At 46.3% G+C, this 16,805-nt stretch overlaps 1 protein-coding gene across 4 annotated transcripts in view; it reads right to left on the bottom strand.

Annotated features, from left to right (window-relative positions):
- Positions 1–4,483: 4,483 nt before the first annotated feature.
- Positions 4,484–16,805, bottom strand: part of IQSEC2 (IQ motif and Sec7 domain ArfGEF 2) — an 80,821-nt gene continuing 68,499 nt past the window's right edge. For 2 of the 4 annotated variants that reach the window (XM_080909514.1, XM_080909508.1), the window contains 8 exons: positions 16,536–16,702; positions 13,544–13,683; positions 12,756–12,881; positions 10,506–10,605; positions 9,601–9,762; positions 7,731–7,904; positions 7,226–7,275; positions 4,484–6,640 (listed from right to left, as the gene is read on the bottom strand). In XM_080909514.1, coding sequence (XP_080765640.1) covers positions 5,675–6,640; positions 7,226–7,275; positions 7,731–7,904; positions 9,601–9,762; positions 10,506–10,605; positions 12,756–12,881; positions 13,544–13,683; positions 16,536–16,702 — 1,885 coding nt within the window. In that variant the 3' untranslated portion in view covers positions 4,484–5,674. The remainder of the gene's footprint in view (positions 6,641–7,225; positions 7,276–7,730; positions 7,905–9,600; positions 9,763–10,505; positions 10,606–12,755; positions 12,882–13,543; positions 13,684–16,535; positions 16,703–16,805) is intronic. The other 2 variants (XM_080909509.1, XM_080909510.1) reach the window with 2 other exon arrangements.

Raw genomic sequence — 16,805 nt, 5'->3', positions numbered from 1 at the left:
AGCATTATTTTATGTATATGGGTATTTTGCCTGAATGTAGGTTTGTGTTTTTGGAGGACACTGGATCCCCTAAAACTGGAGTTACAGACAGGTGTGAGCCACTGAGTGGGTGCTAGGAATTGAACCTTAGTCCTCAACAAGAGCAACCAGTATGCTTAACTGAGGAACATTCTCTCTGGCTTCTTTTTATTTATTTATCGTTTCTTTTTTTCAAGACCAGGTATCCATGTCATGTTGACCAGGCTAGCCTTGAACTTGTGTACTCAAGCAATTCAACTATCTCAGTCTTTTGAGCAGGTAGGACTATAGATGTGTACCACCACATCCAGATTCTACCCTGAACTATTATAAGGATCCTAACAAGATACATGTGATAGTGAAAGAGTCAGAGAGAGACATCCTCAGAGAGTATCAGTGTATAGCATATACATAATACAGATATTTAACCGTAAATAATACAACTAACATAATGATAATTCAAAATGAATTATAATAATAGATTATAAATTGACTAAAATATGGATTAAAATCCATAATTCCACACTGATATAATAGGTAAAGTTAGAGAAAAGGGAAAGTTTGTTCATTGTTATTTTGGTTTTTTGAGACAGGGTCTCATGTAACCCAGGTTGGCCTTGAACTCCTGATCCTCCTGCCTCCACCTCCCAAATTCTGGGATCATCATGTGCCATTACATTCATCTGAGAACATTTAGAATTCTAAACAAAAAGTATGGAAGAAATAATTGAGCTAGGAAATTATCAACAAACACTGAAACATATTCCAAATAAGATGACACCATTAACATAGATGTATAACCTGAGTGCCCAAATCTTAATCTCCCTGTTTTGGAGGGAGAAAATGAGACAAGGTCTCACCCTGTAGCCTAAACTGTTCTAGAATTCACAGTATTCTTCCTGCCTCATTCTACAAACTTCTAAGATTAAGTTTGTGAGACACCATGCTCTCTATTCGAGCCCTGCTTTTCAAAATTTTTACTAGAAAGAATCTTTGTTTAAGAAAAACAAAACAAAACAAACAAACCTGAACTACTGGTTAGTGCTGGGGCAGGAGAATTATAAGATTATCTAAGGCCAGGCAATGGTACACACCTTTAGTCCCATCTCTCAGGAGGCAGAGGCAGAAGGTCTCTGAGTTTGAGGACAGTTTGGACTACAAAGTAAGTTCTAGGACAACCAGGGTGATGCAAAAAAAAAAAAAAAAAAAAAAAAAAAAAAAAAAAATGCTACTCAGTCAAAAGACACAGGAGCCATTTGGAGTCTATCTACAGGCCAAATCTGGGCTGTTTTGTGCTCACTGACTTTTCTCTGTTGTTTCTTTGTTTTTACAGTATTTGGGATTGAGCCTAAGACCAGTGTATGCTAGGCAAGCACTCCTATTAAATTTTATTTCCAGTTTAATCTTCTATATCTTCCCCTTGTTTGTTCTGAGACCAGGTTTCTCTGGGTGGCCCTAGTAGTCCTAGAACTCACACTTGTAGACCAGGTCCAACCTGCCTCTGTCTCTTGAGTTTATAGGTATGCGCCACCACCACTAACACCACCCAGCTTTATGCCTTTTGCTTTTTAAGACAGGGTTTCAGAGCTGGACACCTTCTCTGTGAGACCAAGCTCATTCTGGTCTACAAAGCAAGTTCCAGACCTTGTCTCAAAGGTTTTTTGAAAAGGGGCAGAGAGGCTGGAGTGATTAAGAATACTGGCTGCTCTTCCACCAACCCAGGTTCAATTCCCATGCAGCAGCTCATACTTGTAATTCCAGTTCCAGAGGATCCAATGCCCTCTTCTGGCCTCAGGTGCACGTGTGTACAGACATACATGAAGGTAAGCCACCCTTACACATAGAAAACCTTAATAAAAAATTTAAAGACGGTCTTGGTTGTCTTGTCTTGAACTCACTCTACAGTCCAGTAGCCCAAACTTGAACCTGTGGTCGTTTTTTTCTCGGCCTCCAGAATAGTTGGGATTACAGGCCTGTGCCACAAACACAAATAAATACATAAATGTTTTTTAAATGAAAGAGACCTGGGGGTTACTGGGCAGTGGTGGCTCATGCCTTTAATCCCAGCACTCAGGAGGCAGAGGCAGACAGATCTCTGAGTTTGAGGCAGAGCCTGGTCAGAGAGAGGTCAGGACAAATAATTAAGGCTATAAAAAAAAAACAAAACCTGTCTCAAAGAAAGAGGAGGGGTCGGAAGGAGGAGGAGGAAGAAGAAGAGGGAAGGGGGCTGGGAAAAACTGCTGAGGAAATAAGTCATATGGCACAGTGCTTCCCATAGAAGCAAGAGGACCTGCGTTGTATCTGTAGCATACTTGTAATGCTAATAAGCATAGCACCGATGCAGAGGCAGGAGGATCCTTATGGATAAGTTTAGTGAGAGACCCTATTCCCAAAATAAGATGGAGAGCAATTGGGGAAGATACATGACATTAACCTCTGGTCTCTACACACACGCACACACAAATCCATCCTGTGGCCCACTGTTCATACATTCTAGGAAATATTTTTCTGCACTCTGCCATCCTAGTACTACAAGACAGGGGCTGGTGTGGTCCAAGTCTTTCACCCTACAGTTGACCGCAGAATCTGGCCACCCTCTGCATGATGCTGATTAATTTTGGTTTGGTTTAATTTGGGGCTTTTTGAGCAGGGTTTCATGTGTAACTTGCTTTGTAACTCAGTTACCTTTGAACTCCTAATCTCCCAACAGAAGAGGCCGCAGGGGCAGGCAGGGCTTTCTAGGCCTATATTATATTGTGATACCACATGACCTAAACACCAGACATGAAGCTACAGAATGTAATGTTCACCCTACTGAGTTTTCAGCCTTGTTTTGGTCCTATCCCTCCTTATATCTTCATTCATCCCTTGCAGAATGAGAATGTTTTTTTCTGTATTACTGCTTTGGAATTCTGTAACTTCTTTTAATTTTAAAAATTGTGATAATTAAGTGTATGTTTGTGTGTGTGTGTGTGTGTGTGTGTGTGTGTGTGTGCGTGCGTGAGAGAGAGAGAAAGAGAGAGAGGGGCGGGGGGAGACTTTGGAGATCTTGACTAGGGCATGTTGTTAAAGACTCCTAACTTTTGCATTTATTTTGTAGGTAGCTGAGAACACGTGACTGTGAAGCCTGCAATGAGGTAGGCATTTCACATGCATTAGCTAACAGTTGTCCTGTCAGACTTTTATCTCTGTTCTAGAGGTCAAGCACTAGGCTGTAAACATTCAGGTGAATTGCCAAAGAAGCACTTGGTCAATGGCCAATCTCCAGCTGAAGGTAGGGGGGAAAAAGGCCGAGACAAAGGATAGCCTAGCTTAGTCCAGAAATCAAAACATGTTGAGAGGACCAGCATATGTGGGCTCTTTACTCAGGTCCAGGTCATAGGGAAACAGCAAATGCTTCCATGGTTTTATGCTGTTCCTGCTAGATGTCTTTCTTAGGTAGCCTTTCAGTGTGCTTTACCCAGGAAGAAAACAAAGACACTGATCCAAGAAGTGTACGGTCATAGAAACAATTCCCTTTTTAAGGACCTTTCCAGAGTCTAGGAAAGCAGCAAAACTATCAGCTTACTTAATATTCTAAGTATACACAGAGCTCATACAAAGTATCTAGACCTGGGCCTTTCTGGCCCAAGTCACCTCCCTGCCCTCAAGAGCAAAAATATGACCAGCCACTTCATGGAGGACCAGTAGCAAAGGTTTCAAGACAAAAACCAGGCCAGTCACAGGAAGAGAGAGAACAGAGACCACACAGTCTCCAAATATCCAACTGCTACAAAGAAACAGGAGAATTAACCTGCTGAATACCTGCTCCACACTAGCTGCTTGGCATTCATTACTTTGTGCAGACATCATGATTTCATGCAACTGTTTAAACAGCTTGGCAGAAATGAAGATAGTCTTGTTTTAAAGGTGGGGGGATTTCCTTTTGATTATGTATACGTGTGTATCCATACGTATGTGCAAGCTTCATGGCGATAGCATAACAGCACGTAGTCATCCATTCCAAGTGGTAAGCTGAAGTAACAAACAGTTGGAGGATGATCCCCTGAAGCTCTTGTGCCTAAGTGAAACCTCCAGGATGTGAAGTGGATCAACCCCAGAGCCCACACTCCTGCTACCATCATACAGGCAACATATGAAAGGAGACAGGAAACCCTCACCCTCATCTACCCTCCTACTTAACCAAAGCATCTTGCCCACACAGTGGCCTGAATTACCATTAGCACTTCCCCAGACTAGTTAGTGCCTCTCTCCATGGGCTCCATAGCAGGGAAGGGGTCATAAGTAGGAGGCAGAGGCCAGAGGTGAGCACAAGGTCTTTTATGAGGCATCAAATATACATTCTTATATACAAGGAGGGAAAAAAGACAATGCCTGAACCCCAGCTCCTCTCCATACAGTCCCTCCCACCAACACCCTCCCACAACCCCAAGCCCCAGGGGACCCTTTGACATAGAGGGTCCATCTGTCTGTCTGTATTGCAGCCCATACTGGACAGGGGAGAGATAGGCAGGGACTGTGAAAGGAGCTGAATGTAGGGCAAGAAGAGGAGCTGGGACTTGTAAAAAATATATTTATAATAAATAAACAGGGCTGCAGAAGGGCTGGCGAGGCAGTGGAGATTTTGATGAACAAGAGGGGCTTGGGCATTCTGGCTCACAGCCCCTGCTCTGATGGCTTCAAGCTCTGCCTCAGGAAGGACATCTTGGGCTCAGGGTGATCCTCTGGGAGCCTTTCCCCAGGGCTGCTGCTGGGTGCCCTGCCCCAGTGAGATATGTGTGGGTGGTATCTGTAAAGTGCATTGTCTTCAGTTGAAGGCGGGAAAAGTCGAAGGAAGGGGGGGCATGCAATATGGGTGAGGGAGGGTGGTACCCTTCTCATCCCAGACCTGAGCCCCCCCCCCACCTCCAAAGTAAAAACCTGTCTGGACTTTGATCAGGATAAGAACATTGCAGGGCAAGGCAAGTTCCTGAAGCCAAAGAGGTCTGGGCTGGGGCCTATTAGGAGAGAGGGCACAGACTGGCTCAAGAGAGAAAGCACAGCCCTCATTGGGGGCCAGCACAAGCGGGGTTCCACCCACGGAGCACACTGGCAGTCTGTGTGCCCTCCAGCAGGCAGAAAGACACATGGAGGTGTGTGGCTGGGCCCTGAGGTCAGAGAGAGGGCTGAACCAGCTGAGGTTTGGCCGCAGCTCTACAGAGCTCTCTCCTAGCCCCACACAGCAAGAGGAGCTCTGGGGAATGCCTTCACCTCTGCAGCTCCAGAAGCCTGCCTTCTCCACCAGCTTGCAAGGAAGCTCACATTTGCCCAGAGGTCTGAGGTCACCAACTAGACCTCCAGGGACAAGAAAGAGGAGAGAAAGACAGGAACAGGAGGACAAGGGCTGCTGAGAGGCTTTTACCACTTGCCAGCACTGCAGTGCCCTGTGTTCAGGCTGCAAGCGGCAAGGGCTCTGCAGTCTGAAAGGAAACCCCATGGCAACTGCGGGAAGGGGGGGGGGTTGGAAGAAGGGTCTGGAGATACGGAGGAAGTGGAAAGAAGGACACTGCTGAGTGTATATATATTTTGAAAAAACTGAGGAAGAAGAGAGGGGCAGGGTCCCTCTTCTGTGGATTTCCCCAGACTATCCTGATCTACACTACACTCATCCCGCTCCTCAGACCACAGTGCTGATCCGGCTTGGCTTGGCCTTGGGGTTTGCACTGGGTGGATTAGCCGTGCCAGGGGGCCCAGAGGCGTGCAGTGGGCCGTGGGGGGAGGTGGGTGGTAGGGGTGAATGTGGGGTGTGAGGTGAGGGTGGGGGCAGGGGAGGGTAGGAGGGGTGAGGTGGGATGGGTGAGTGTGGTGACAGTGGTGATTGGGGGTGGTGAGGGTGGGAGTAGGATCCCCCTGGTGGCCGGGACCCAGGGCCCCCAGCTGCACCTGCTGCTGGCATCATCTGTGGGTGGTGACTGAAGATGAAGTGCTTGGGGCCCTGCTTATGGGCAGGAGGGTGCTGTGGAGCAGGACTGTACAGGGGTAATGGGGATGTGGGCTGGTGCAAGGGATGGCGGCCATGTGGAGCAAACTGAGGGTGTCCTCCAGCCCCTCGTCTCGGGGCTCTGCCTGGCCGGCCCAAGGTATAATGCTGGGGTCCAGGAACTGGGCCATGGGCATGAAAGTGTCGATGTGGCCCCACGGGTGGGGCTGAGGCAGGTGGTGGTGGAATGGAACCCAGCTGGGGCAGAGGTGGAGGCTGCTGAGGGGGTGGAGGCAGAGGGGGTTGCTGGGGTGGGAGGTAGGGTGGTGGGGCAGGGCCCGGTCCTTGGCAATACTGGGCATGCAGGGCCTGGAGCTTGGACTGCCCATCAGGTAGCACCCCCAGGCCACCATGGCTGTGACCATGGTGGTGGTGGTGATGGTGGTGGTGGGTGGAGGAAGCAGATGAAGACGAGGCAGAGGCCTGGCCTGTTGGCGGTGGTGGCATCTGGAAGGGCCCTTTGCCTCTCTTGCTTCCAAATAGGGAGCCCAGGAAAGATGAGGAGTTGGAGACTGGCCTCTGGCTCTTGTACTCCTCTGGCGGCGGGGGTGGGGGCGGAGGTGGCATCCTCTGGTGAGGGCGTGGACTGCTAATAACAGACCCCTGGAAGGGGGGAGGGGGGAAGTCAGGGCAGTCTAAATATCCTAAACCCCCAACCCTAAATTCCACCCCTGTCCCTGAAGCTGGAGCAACAGGGACCCCAAAGTAACAGCGGAAACCAAACAGCAGTCCTGTATTTGTGGCCAGCTCTGCTCACAAGCTCTGCAGCCACATCCACTAGCTCAGTTGAACCTCAGAGGGCAGAGAAAAAATCAGTAGGACTTCCTTCGCATGACCATTTCTCAGGCCAAGAAAACGTTAGGCCTAGAGAGGCAGAGTGACTGCTCAGGGTCAAAAAGCAGGATACGGAGGTTAAAGTTTCTTGAGGCCCAAATCCAAGGGCATCCCTATTTGGAGTTGGCCCTGGGGTTGAGAAGGGGCATGGGAGAGTGGAAGACAGACTGAGAGACAGGCAGAGTGAGGACAGACAGAGTCGAGGACAGATGGAGAAAGTGGTTGGCTGGGAGAGGCAGCCATATGGTTCCCAGCATGGAAGAGGGGTAGGCAACAGGTCCCCCTCCTCCTCTGGGGCTCTATGGCCAGGGCAGGGCTCATGCAGAAATGAGTGGGGCAGGAGCTGACACTTACTTCGATGGTGCTGTCCAGCGATCCCACGCTGTTACGCCGCCCCCGCTTCCCTGCACCCACAAGCAAGGAGCCCAGCGTCAGAGCAGCAACCCTCCCTACCCACCCTGCTGGGCTCCAGAGCTGGGCACCAGGCCTAGGTCCCTCCCAGGGACAGACACCCCATTGCCCCCTTCCCCCATTGAAGAGGGGGAGGTAGGGAGGAAGAGAGGTTGAGAAGGAGGAAAGAAAGGAGGAAAAGATGGAGGAGAGGCAGCAAAGGAGAGACAGAAGAGGGAAGAGGAGAGGGGCTGAGTCTGTGGCCCCACTTTATACTCCCTGGCAGAAACCCTGGGCCCCACCTGTTTTGACCTGGCTACCAGGCCCCCTGCGGCATAGTGCGCAGGGCTCTGAATGGTGGTGTGTGTGTGTGTGTGTGTGTTTTGGAGGAAGGCTGACAGCCAGTGAAAGGAAGAGGACGCCTGGTCCCAGTATCTCCCCAGTCAGGACAAGGGTCCAGAACACTTACCTGCATCAGAAAGGTCTCGCAGGGAACTACTGAGTGCACCCCGCTTGAGCCCATCGCCTGCCCCGTAAGTGTCCTCCAGACTACTGCGGGCCAGAGTCCCATTCACTGAGTCCTTGGCTCCTCCAGGCTGTGAGGCATTAGGCCGCATCATACCTTTCTGCTTCTCCAGCTCCGCTGGGTAGCAGTGAAGAAAATGGGCAAAGGTCAAGATGAGCATTAAGAAAGAGCCCACCTGATTGACTACAGCCTTCCTCTTTTTTTTCTCCCTCCTTCTTGCCCACTTCCACCCCTAGTAGTAATTGTTTCCACAAAATAGCAACTCTATCTTCAAAGTTCCTTAGGTGCCTAGCCCATCCTATGCTACCCACTCCCTCTTTTTCCTCCCTCCCTATAAGTGTAAGTGCCTACTGTTCCTGCTCCTTTTCCATCTTCTAATCCCTCATGTTTTACCCTTTTGTGTTGCTTTGCAACAAATGGTTCACAGTAAGAATTGGAAAGCCCTTTTAGCCTACGGTGAAGGACAGTCCTTTTAAAGTTCACTCAGTTCTCTAGATGCCTTGCTTCAGAGCAGAGGAACTCTTGGAAGAGCAAGGACATAATAAAATTGATTGGGAGCAAACCCTATAGTATATGCTGAGCAGTATGCTGGGGACAGCGTATACTTGACCCCTTTCTCTCATTCTACATTCTGAGCAGCATCTACATTGTACAGAAGAAAATGGGAATCTAAGAAGTCACAGTTTGCTCAGGGCCAGAAAGATGAAATTTGTGAAGCTAACATTCTAGAAGCAGGTCTATCCTACTCTCCTGGCTCCCCTATACCCCCTTCCCCCAGTGAGGTCAGGAAAACACTGGACTATTGGGCCTCTTCTTCTCTTGACACAGTCAATCCCTTACACTTCTCCAGGGGCTCTAGAATCCACTGAACTGATACTCTGTCTTGCTGAAGAACTATCAAGGAACTGACTACTGCTTCTCTTATCTCTGCCTTCTTTCTCCTCAGTGTCATGTTACTTAACTGGGACTGCTTAGCTTAGAGAAGAAAAGAGAAGAGAAGACCTGGAAAGCATTGGAAAGAACGAAATATAATTACTGTTTTCCATCATATATGACCAAGCTCACTTGGTGCAGCCCCTGGGAACTGACCTAGACCTCAGCTCAGGAACTGATATTGGAGAGAGCAGAGGAGACAGGGAATGGTATTTATTGAACACCATGGATGCACTGGAGACATTTTGGCATCTCTCTTCTCTTCTCTTCCCTTCCTTTCCCTTGCCTTCTTTTTTCCACTCCTTCATCTTCAACTTCTCCCTTTCTTCTCCTCTTCCTCCTTCCTCTCTTTTAGTGACAGAGACTCAATACATAACTAAGGCTTGCCTGTGAACTTGAAATCTTCCTGCCTCAGCCTCCATAATGCTGGTATTACAGGTGTATAACCACTGTGCCTGGCTCCTTGTCAAACTCTGTGAGGATTTCCATATCCCTGTTTCATCTGAACAAAGGTTCAGAGGGCCACAGAATTCACTTGTTTGCCTAAATAACAAGTGGCACACATGAAATCTGAAGTTCAGTCCTATCTCCTATGCCCTGAATCTTCTCCCTGATACCATTCAATAGAAGGAAGAGTGGGCTCATGATTAAAGGATGGGTTTGGAGGCACAGGGTAGACTCTCAATGACTGGAATAGTAATCTGAAGTTAGGAAGTAATAACCTTCTTGTCACTGAAAGCATTCAGGCAGAAACTGAAGGGTTCCTGAAATAAGGGTAGGAAGGTTGGGCAACCTAGCCCTCAACTCTGATTCTCAGAAGACAGGATTCTTGGTGTTTGTGAGGTACTGTATCAGGGGAGAAGAAGTAGTAGCTACTCACATTCCACACGGTACTTCTCCATCTCCTGCACCTCAGCAATGGACTCCCGCAGGTCAGAGGTAAAACGTAGCCTGTCTTGGAGGCTAGGAGCATTAAAGATGATGAGGACTTTTCGTTCCCCTCCAGGTACCGCAGACAGTAACTTGATCCCAAACTGATAATCTGTAACAATGAGAAGGGACAGAAAAGGTTGGCTATTTCTGTCAACTTTGAAGCAAAGTGGGTAAGACAAGAAACTGAAAAATGATACAAGTTCCCCCCCCCCCCACACACACACATAAACTGCTATCAACCATCTCTAAGACACAATCACACTGTTTGGTTAGGCTTATCTCAAACTCCTGAGTTCAAGTAACTTTTCTGTCTCTGCCTCTCAAATGCTGTCCTACAGGCACACTGTCCATCTTGAAGATAATTTCTGTAGCACCCAATTCTGAAATGCCTTTTCTGGGCTCAAGCACCTTCAGTAGTTTCCCTTTGTCCCCTGGACTCCTGGTAACCATGGCAGCCTTATTTCTTATACTCCAAGATGTAAAGGCAAATAGAATTCTGAACTGCTTTCTAGAAACCTTTTCCTTTCTCTCTCTGTCTCTCACAATGACTCTGCTCTCTTTAATGATACCCAATCATGCTCTTCTCAATACAGGACTTCTAAGCACAGTGTGACTGCCACCTCTTCTGCACACTAAGGAACACACACGCATTGCTGTTCTATGTTCTCCAGGAGCTACACCCAAATCATACTCCATTCTAATCTTCCTTTCATCCTTAAACCAGTAGATACTTTGGGGACTTCAACCCAGCTATAGAGGACTTTGATGGCTGGAAGCAAGTATAGATAAAGGGTGAACATGGGTTCTGATAGACCCCTGGGATACATGCTAGGGGTTCAAGAGGGGACTCACATGAATTCTGGAAGAGCTGCATATGCATTTCCACCAGGGGAAAGGACTGACGGAAGCTGTATGTCACCAAGATCTTCTTCTTCTGGAAAATTTTGGTGACCTTTGGCAAACAAGGGTGGGAAAAAGATAAGAGGCGAGGTTTAGGGTAGGGGATTTCCAAATAATACCCATTTCTAGTAACCACCTTCCCCACCTATTCCCAGTAACAGGCATATGCACATGAGCACATATACCCGGAAGGAAGAACTGAAACTTTAGGAGTGGAGAGGTGGGAGAGAATGCAAGTTTGTGACACCATGACCATGCACAACAAACATCTGCAACTCTTAAAGGAACCAAATGAATGTTGGTCTCCCCAGGAAGTCTGTCCTAATAACTCACATAGTTTCTGTTTCCATCTTCTAAGCTTCCAGGGTGTTGCTTTTATACCTCTTCCCTTGTCAAACTCTATGGAGGTCAGGGTGGTCGGTGGGTCTAGTTTTCAGGTTTTCTTTCTTACCCCAACTCTCACCATCCAAATTATAACGACAACCTCTGCCTAGCCTCTGAACAGGATTACTGATCTCTCAATGACTGAAAGTCCTTATCAAGTATTTAGGTATTTTAGATTCATCACTAACATAAGCTTGGACAATCTGCAAGTGGTTATTTTATTCCACGTATTTTGTATGCTGGGGAATGAAACCTGGGTTCAGACAATTGCTCTATCATTGAGCTACAGCCTCATCCTCTATAAATGGCTCCTCAAAGGTTTGGTTTAGGTTGATTACAGTGCACAATGGTGTCAAACATTTTCAAGCAGTGGTGTGGTGTGGGTGGTTGAGACAAGACCTCTATCATGTAGTCCAGTCTGATCTCAACATTCTGTTCCTCCACCTCCCAAATGCTTAGATTACAGGGGTTTATCAGCACACCATGTTGCAAAACACATTTTTGGCCATTTGTTTGTGAGTCCTTGCATACAAGGGTTGAGTGTGATTTATCTCCATGTACTCAGTGTCTAGCACGGAGCTAGATAAACAGGGGTGTCGGTGTGTTAAGGGAATCTAACAGGGACTCAGCATCCGTGTGGGCCAGGCACACCTGGTTTGAGATGGGATCATCTCCCCCCTACCTCTAGTATAGTTCTGGGGAAAAAAAAACCCAGATCCTTGCATATGCTAAGCAAGCACTCTACTGCTGAACTGCATTGCCAGGCACTGGCTTCCTGTTTCATCCTCTTGACAACTCTAGGAGATAAGGGTTAGCACCATTTCATGAAGCAAACCACTAAGGTTTGGAGAGGGTGCTGGAGGTATGTTGTCTAAAGCTATGATTCTCAAATAGAGATGATTTTTGACCCCTGTTTCCATAGGATATAGAACAACATCATCTGGAGAAGACATTGCTTCATTTTGCTGCCTTCTAGTAGGTACCCCAGGGTGCTGCTAAATGTACTTACAATACACAAGACAGGCCCTTGCAAGAAAGAATTGCCTTGCCTCAAAATATCAACAGTAGTGCCAAGATGGAGAAACACTAATGTGAAGGAGAGAATACCAAAGAAGGAACAAGACTGCTGTTCTCAAGAGTACTATCTCAGAGCAGAGGGAGAATATTTGTTCTTTGTGATCCCAAGAAACAGTGGAGAATGTAGAGTAAGAGGTGAACCACATCAGGATGCAGATTCTAACCAGGTGTGTTGGCCACGCCTTTAAATCTTGCTAGGAGGCAGGTAGATTTCTGTGAGTTTGAGGCTAGCCTGGTGTATATTGGTGAGACGCCCCCCCCCCCAAAAAAAAAACAGATCTAGCAGTCAGGGCTAAGCCACCTTGCAGAGTAGCTCTTGCCTAGGAAATCCTGAAAAATCCCATTTGATCTGTAAAATCCAACAAATCCTATCACTAAAAGATGGGCATCTCTGCACCAGTGATGTGCTTTGTTTGAATCACTTTCAATATCAAGAAAACTGAAGAGGTTCACAGAGCCACTCTCTGTGCTATGGCAGTGGACAGGGACATTTCCTTCTACTTTCCAGATTCCAAATCTATGATTAGCCCCCTGGTCCTCACATTTTCTGTCCCTGTGTGGCTCTCACTACATCAAGATGAAGGAAAAGGAGGGACAGAAATGGGCTATACCTTACTGGAGACCATGAAGATGGCATGTTGGGGCACTGTCCCAACCACACTGCACAAACCATGGTTTGCACTAGACCCAGCAGCTCCATTGACTATCTCCCTCCCATTTCCTTCTGCACAATGCCCATACCACAAGGAGGTCATTGAAGAGGAAGACCTCCCGCTGATGCAGCCCCAGCCTCTGGGGGCGATTTGGATCTGGCACCTCATAGAGCTGGCAGCAGCAAACCAGTCGACGGTGAGGGAGCGACAGGACCTGGACAGGTGTTGAAAAGTGGTGGTCAGCAAGGCCACCCCATCAGTTTCAGGTCTCTGGTACCCTTAACAAAGCATATCTGTCACTCTGACACATAGAATATAACCAACCAAGTCCTTTAAGCTTTTCTGCTACCTTGTCTTTGTCCCTCTGGAACCTTTGGTCTGAAATGTCTTTCTTGCTCAGCCCAGCTACATTCTGTCCCTCTTTCACATCACAATTCCCAAGTTATTTTCCAAGAAACCTTTCTGACTTCCCTTGACGTAAGATGGCCTCTCCCTACTTTCTGTTCCTCTAAAGTAGACTAGGAGGAAGAAATATTATCTGTGTCTTTGTCTGAGAACTTCTTTGAGTGCCCCTAAAGACAGCAAAATGCTGGGATCAGTGGTAAGGCATTCACAAATGTTTGCTGACAATAGTGTATCTGCTTCTTAGCCACTATAGCTTGGCTCTCTTTACACAGATAAAAAGAAAATATTCATACTGTACCTGTAATGGACTTTGCAATATACTAAATGCACTTATATAAAGAATTTCCCATAATTCCATGATTGCTAAGGAATATCATATTTCCTACTTTATTTTACAGGTAAAGGAAATCTAGAGCTGGGGGTGGCAGTGACTTACCACACAGTGATGCCTCCTAACCCCCAGTCACTTACCGGTTTCTTGCCAACAATCATGCGCTCCACAGCCTGCACCTGGGACACATGGTCATCATTGGTCCTCAGTTCACGACCTTGGATGCGCTGGTAGATGCCTACCAGGAGGTCTCGGGGGATATCTTCACCATTGTCAACTCCTATGTGGAAAGTATAACAAAGGAATATGTCACATCAATATAGAGGGTAGGCAATAGAGGGTTCCCCATCATACCCCACACCCAGGCATAGGGACAGGAAGGTACCTTTCAACAAAACAGCCAATTGCTTTTTTTCAGTCAGGGTTGGGATTTTGTCTAAACGACTTTTAATACACTGTAATTAAGACAACCAGGTACTTCTTATCGTCCTTTTGCTCCTCTTAACTGGGAATATTATTCTCAAATGATATGGACAGTTAGTAAGAGTCTGAGCCAGTTGGCATGTCTACTGATGTCAGTTTCAGAAATGAATCTAGCAAGAGCATAGGTATTCAATCCCATCAACTCCTTTCCAAAACATATATCCTAAGGGATTATTCAGAAATATTTGTGAGACTGATGTCCAAGAATGTTCACCAAGTGGTATTTATAAAGAATTCTGAAACAGCTTAATTTCTAACAATAGAGAAATAGCTAAATAAAGGATGGTTTATCTATAAACTTGATGGTTACCAAAATATTTCAATAGTGTGAAAAAAGTCTTGTAGCAAGTTAAGTGAAAAGAGGAAGATAAACTACTTGAGAGATGACTGAGCAGGGAAGGGTGCCTGCTGCCAAGTCTGACAGTTTGAGTTCCATCCCCAGAATCTACATGGTGGAAGAAGAGAACCAATTCTTGTAAGTTGTCCTGTGACCTCCACGTGGACAAAAATGGCATGTGAATGCCCACATTTGTAGCATACACACGCAAACCACACAAATATATAAGCAAATAGATGTAATGAAGAAATAATTTTGGCACTGCTGAGCATTAAGCCCAGGGCCTCATGATAGCCTTATTCCTAAAATAAGCACGTATTACTTTTGTTTGTTTGCTTATTTTGCTTATTTATTCAATAACTGAAAGAAATATATAGTCACATTGTACACACACACACACACACACACAAATCATTCCTCCAAGCCAAATTAATAAAATGAAATTGCCAGCTGGTGGCACACGCCTTTAATCCAGCACTTGGGAGGCAGAGGCCGGCAGATCTCTGAGTTGGTCTACAGAGCAAGTTATAAGATAGCCCCTATGTTGGAAAAGAAACAACAAAAATACCCCATCCCTCCATATCCATGGGAGACTGGTTCCAAGATCTTCCATCAATACCCAAATTAAAGATGCTTACGACTCATATATAAAATAATATAGTCAAGTATGGTTGCCAAGTGGTAAGGTGTTAGTCTCAAAAACTGGGGGAGTGTTTCCATATAGCCTACATACATTCTCCCATTACTTTAACTCATCTGTATCTTACAATACCTAGTTCACTGGTAATGCAATGTAAACGGTGGTTTTACTGTATCATTTAGGGAATGATGACAAGAAAAAGGTTGTGCATGTTCAGTACAGACCCAATTGGTTTTCAACCCCCTCCCGAACTTTTCAATCTACAGTTGGTTGAATTCATGGACACTGAGCCCACAGATATGGAAGACTGAGCATGTGTGTATATATATGGATGAATGAATGATAGCAAGATTACAGGAAATAGCTCTGTGTGCCGCTAATCAAATTCCCCTAAGTCTACCATCTTTCTCCACTCCTGACTGTATGCCCAATGATGAAATTTTCTCACTCGTCGCTTTAAGGCCCCTGCTAGGAACAATGATGTCTCCTGTGGAAATACTATACTTCTTCCCTGGACAAGTGCTACAGGTCCATTCTCCTCCCTGCTGCCTCTTTCACCTCAGCTGCCAGACAGCTTAACTTCATACATTATGGCAGTCAGCAAGTTTGTCTTGTTCTCCCCATCTCTAGTTCCCTCTTTCACTTCTTTCAAAATAATTGCAAAGTCTGTGCAATTGTAAGTAGGCTGCGTTTTGGTGAGAACCAGGGCTTGACAACAATACAATAAACCAAGAGGAAAGATCAGAGTGACACTGTTTATCTGGCATTGGAGAATCTCAGATAGAAGAAGATCCATCAAACCTTCCCAAGGGTTCTTTCTCCCCCCTGGGTCTTTGCTATTCTTTCTGCTAAGTGAGTTCTCCTCAATTTTCAGTCTGTCACCTTCAAGGCTCACCTTAAAGAAGGAGTCCTCCCGGAAGTCAGTAGGAGGTGATTGCTCCTTCTTCTGGGCTCTGGTTGTTTTTTTGGCCTCTTTGACATCACTGTTTACTTTCTGTCTTATCTTGGTTATCTAGGCACTACATTTCAATCTCTCTAGCAAGCAGGAAGAGCTCTCAGAACAGAGGCTATCGCAGCCTCCCCTCCATTGTCCTTCCTACTCATTTTACTCGGTATACATTAAGTATCCGGTAAGTGTCCACTGGCTGAGTGGTTGGTTGGCTAAATGAAAAAAAAAACAAATTGAGAAAAAGCTATCTAAAGTAATCAAACGAATCTTTTGGGGTATATATAGGGAAGACAAGGAGAGAGAGAAGGAATGGATGAAGGAGTAACTGAGTGAGTCAAACATTTAAAAGCCAGGTTGTTTTGTTTTGTGGGACAGTCGCATTCTCTAGCCTGAGTCAATACTTAGTAAATAGTTGGTCTGAGGGTCAGTACACAAATCGGTAACTTTTTCTTTGCAGTGCTAGAAATCAAACTCAACCTTGTACATGCTAGATAAGTGCTCAGCTGCTGAGTTACCTACACAGCCTGGCAAATAACTCTTGATAAATTTGAGTGAATTAATAAGTGAATGCCCTGGGGAAGTCCAGCCATGAGATAAAGTGACAGCATAGAAGAAGGCTAATTTATAAGGCTGCCTGGGATCTCTCTCACCCCACTCCCATCCCCACCGTCTTCCCTTTTCTCAGATGATGGTCAAGAAAAATAGATGGGAAATTCTGGTCACCTCTCAGGTTCTTAATGAAGTCATCCAGCTTCATCTTGCGTTCAGCCTTCACACTGGGGCTGTACATATCGGTATTGAGGAGGATGATGGCAAAAGCAAGGATGAAGATGGTGTCTGGGTTCCGGAACTGGCGTACGAGGGCAGGGTTACAGACACAGTACCGCTGGCTGTGAGACAAGAAGGGTCAAGTCCAGACTCAGGTGCCAGTAATTTCCACCTAGCCACCCAGATGGCCATCATAAACCCTTTCCTTCAAGAAACACTCCCTCA

Source organism: Micromys minutus (assembly GCF_963924665.1).
Source record: "Micromys minutus genome assembly, chromosome: X".
Lineage (NCBI taxonomy): Eukaryota > Metazoa > Chordata > Mammalia > Rodentia > Muridae > Micromys > Micromys minutus.
This window is presented reverse-complemented; position numbering and strand designations above follow the sequence as displayed.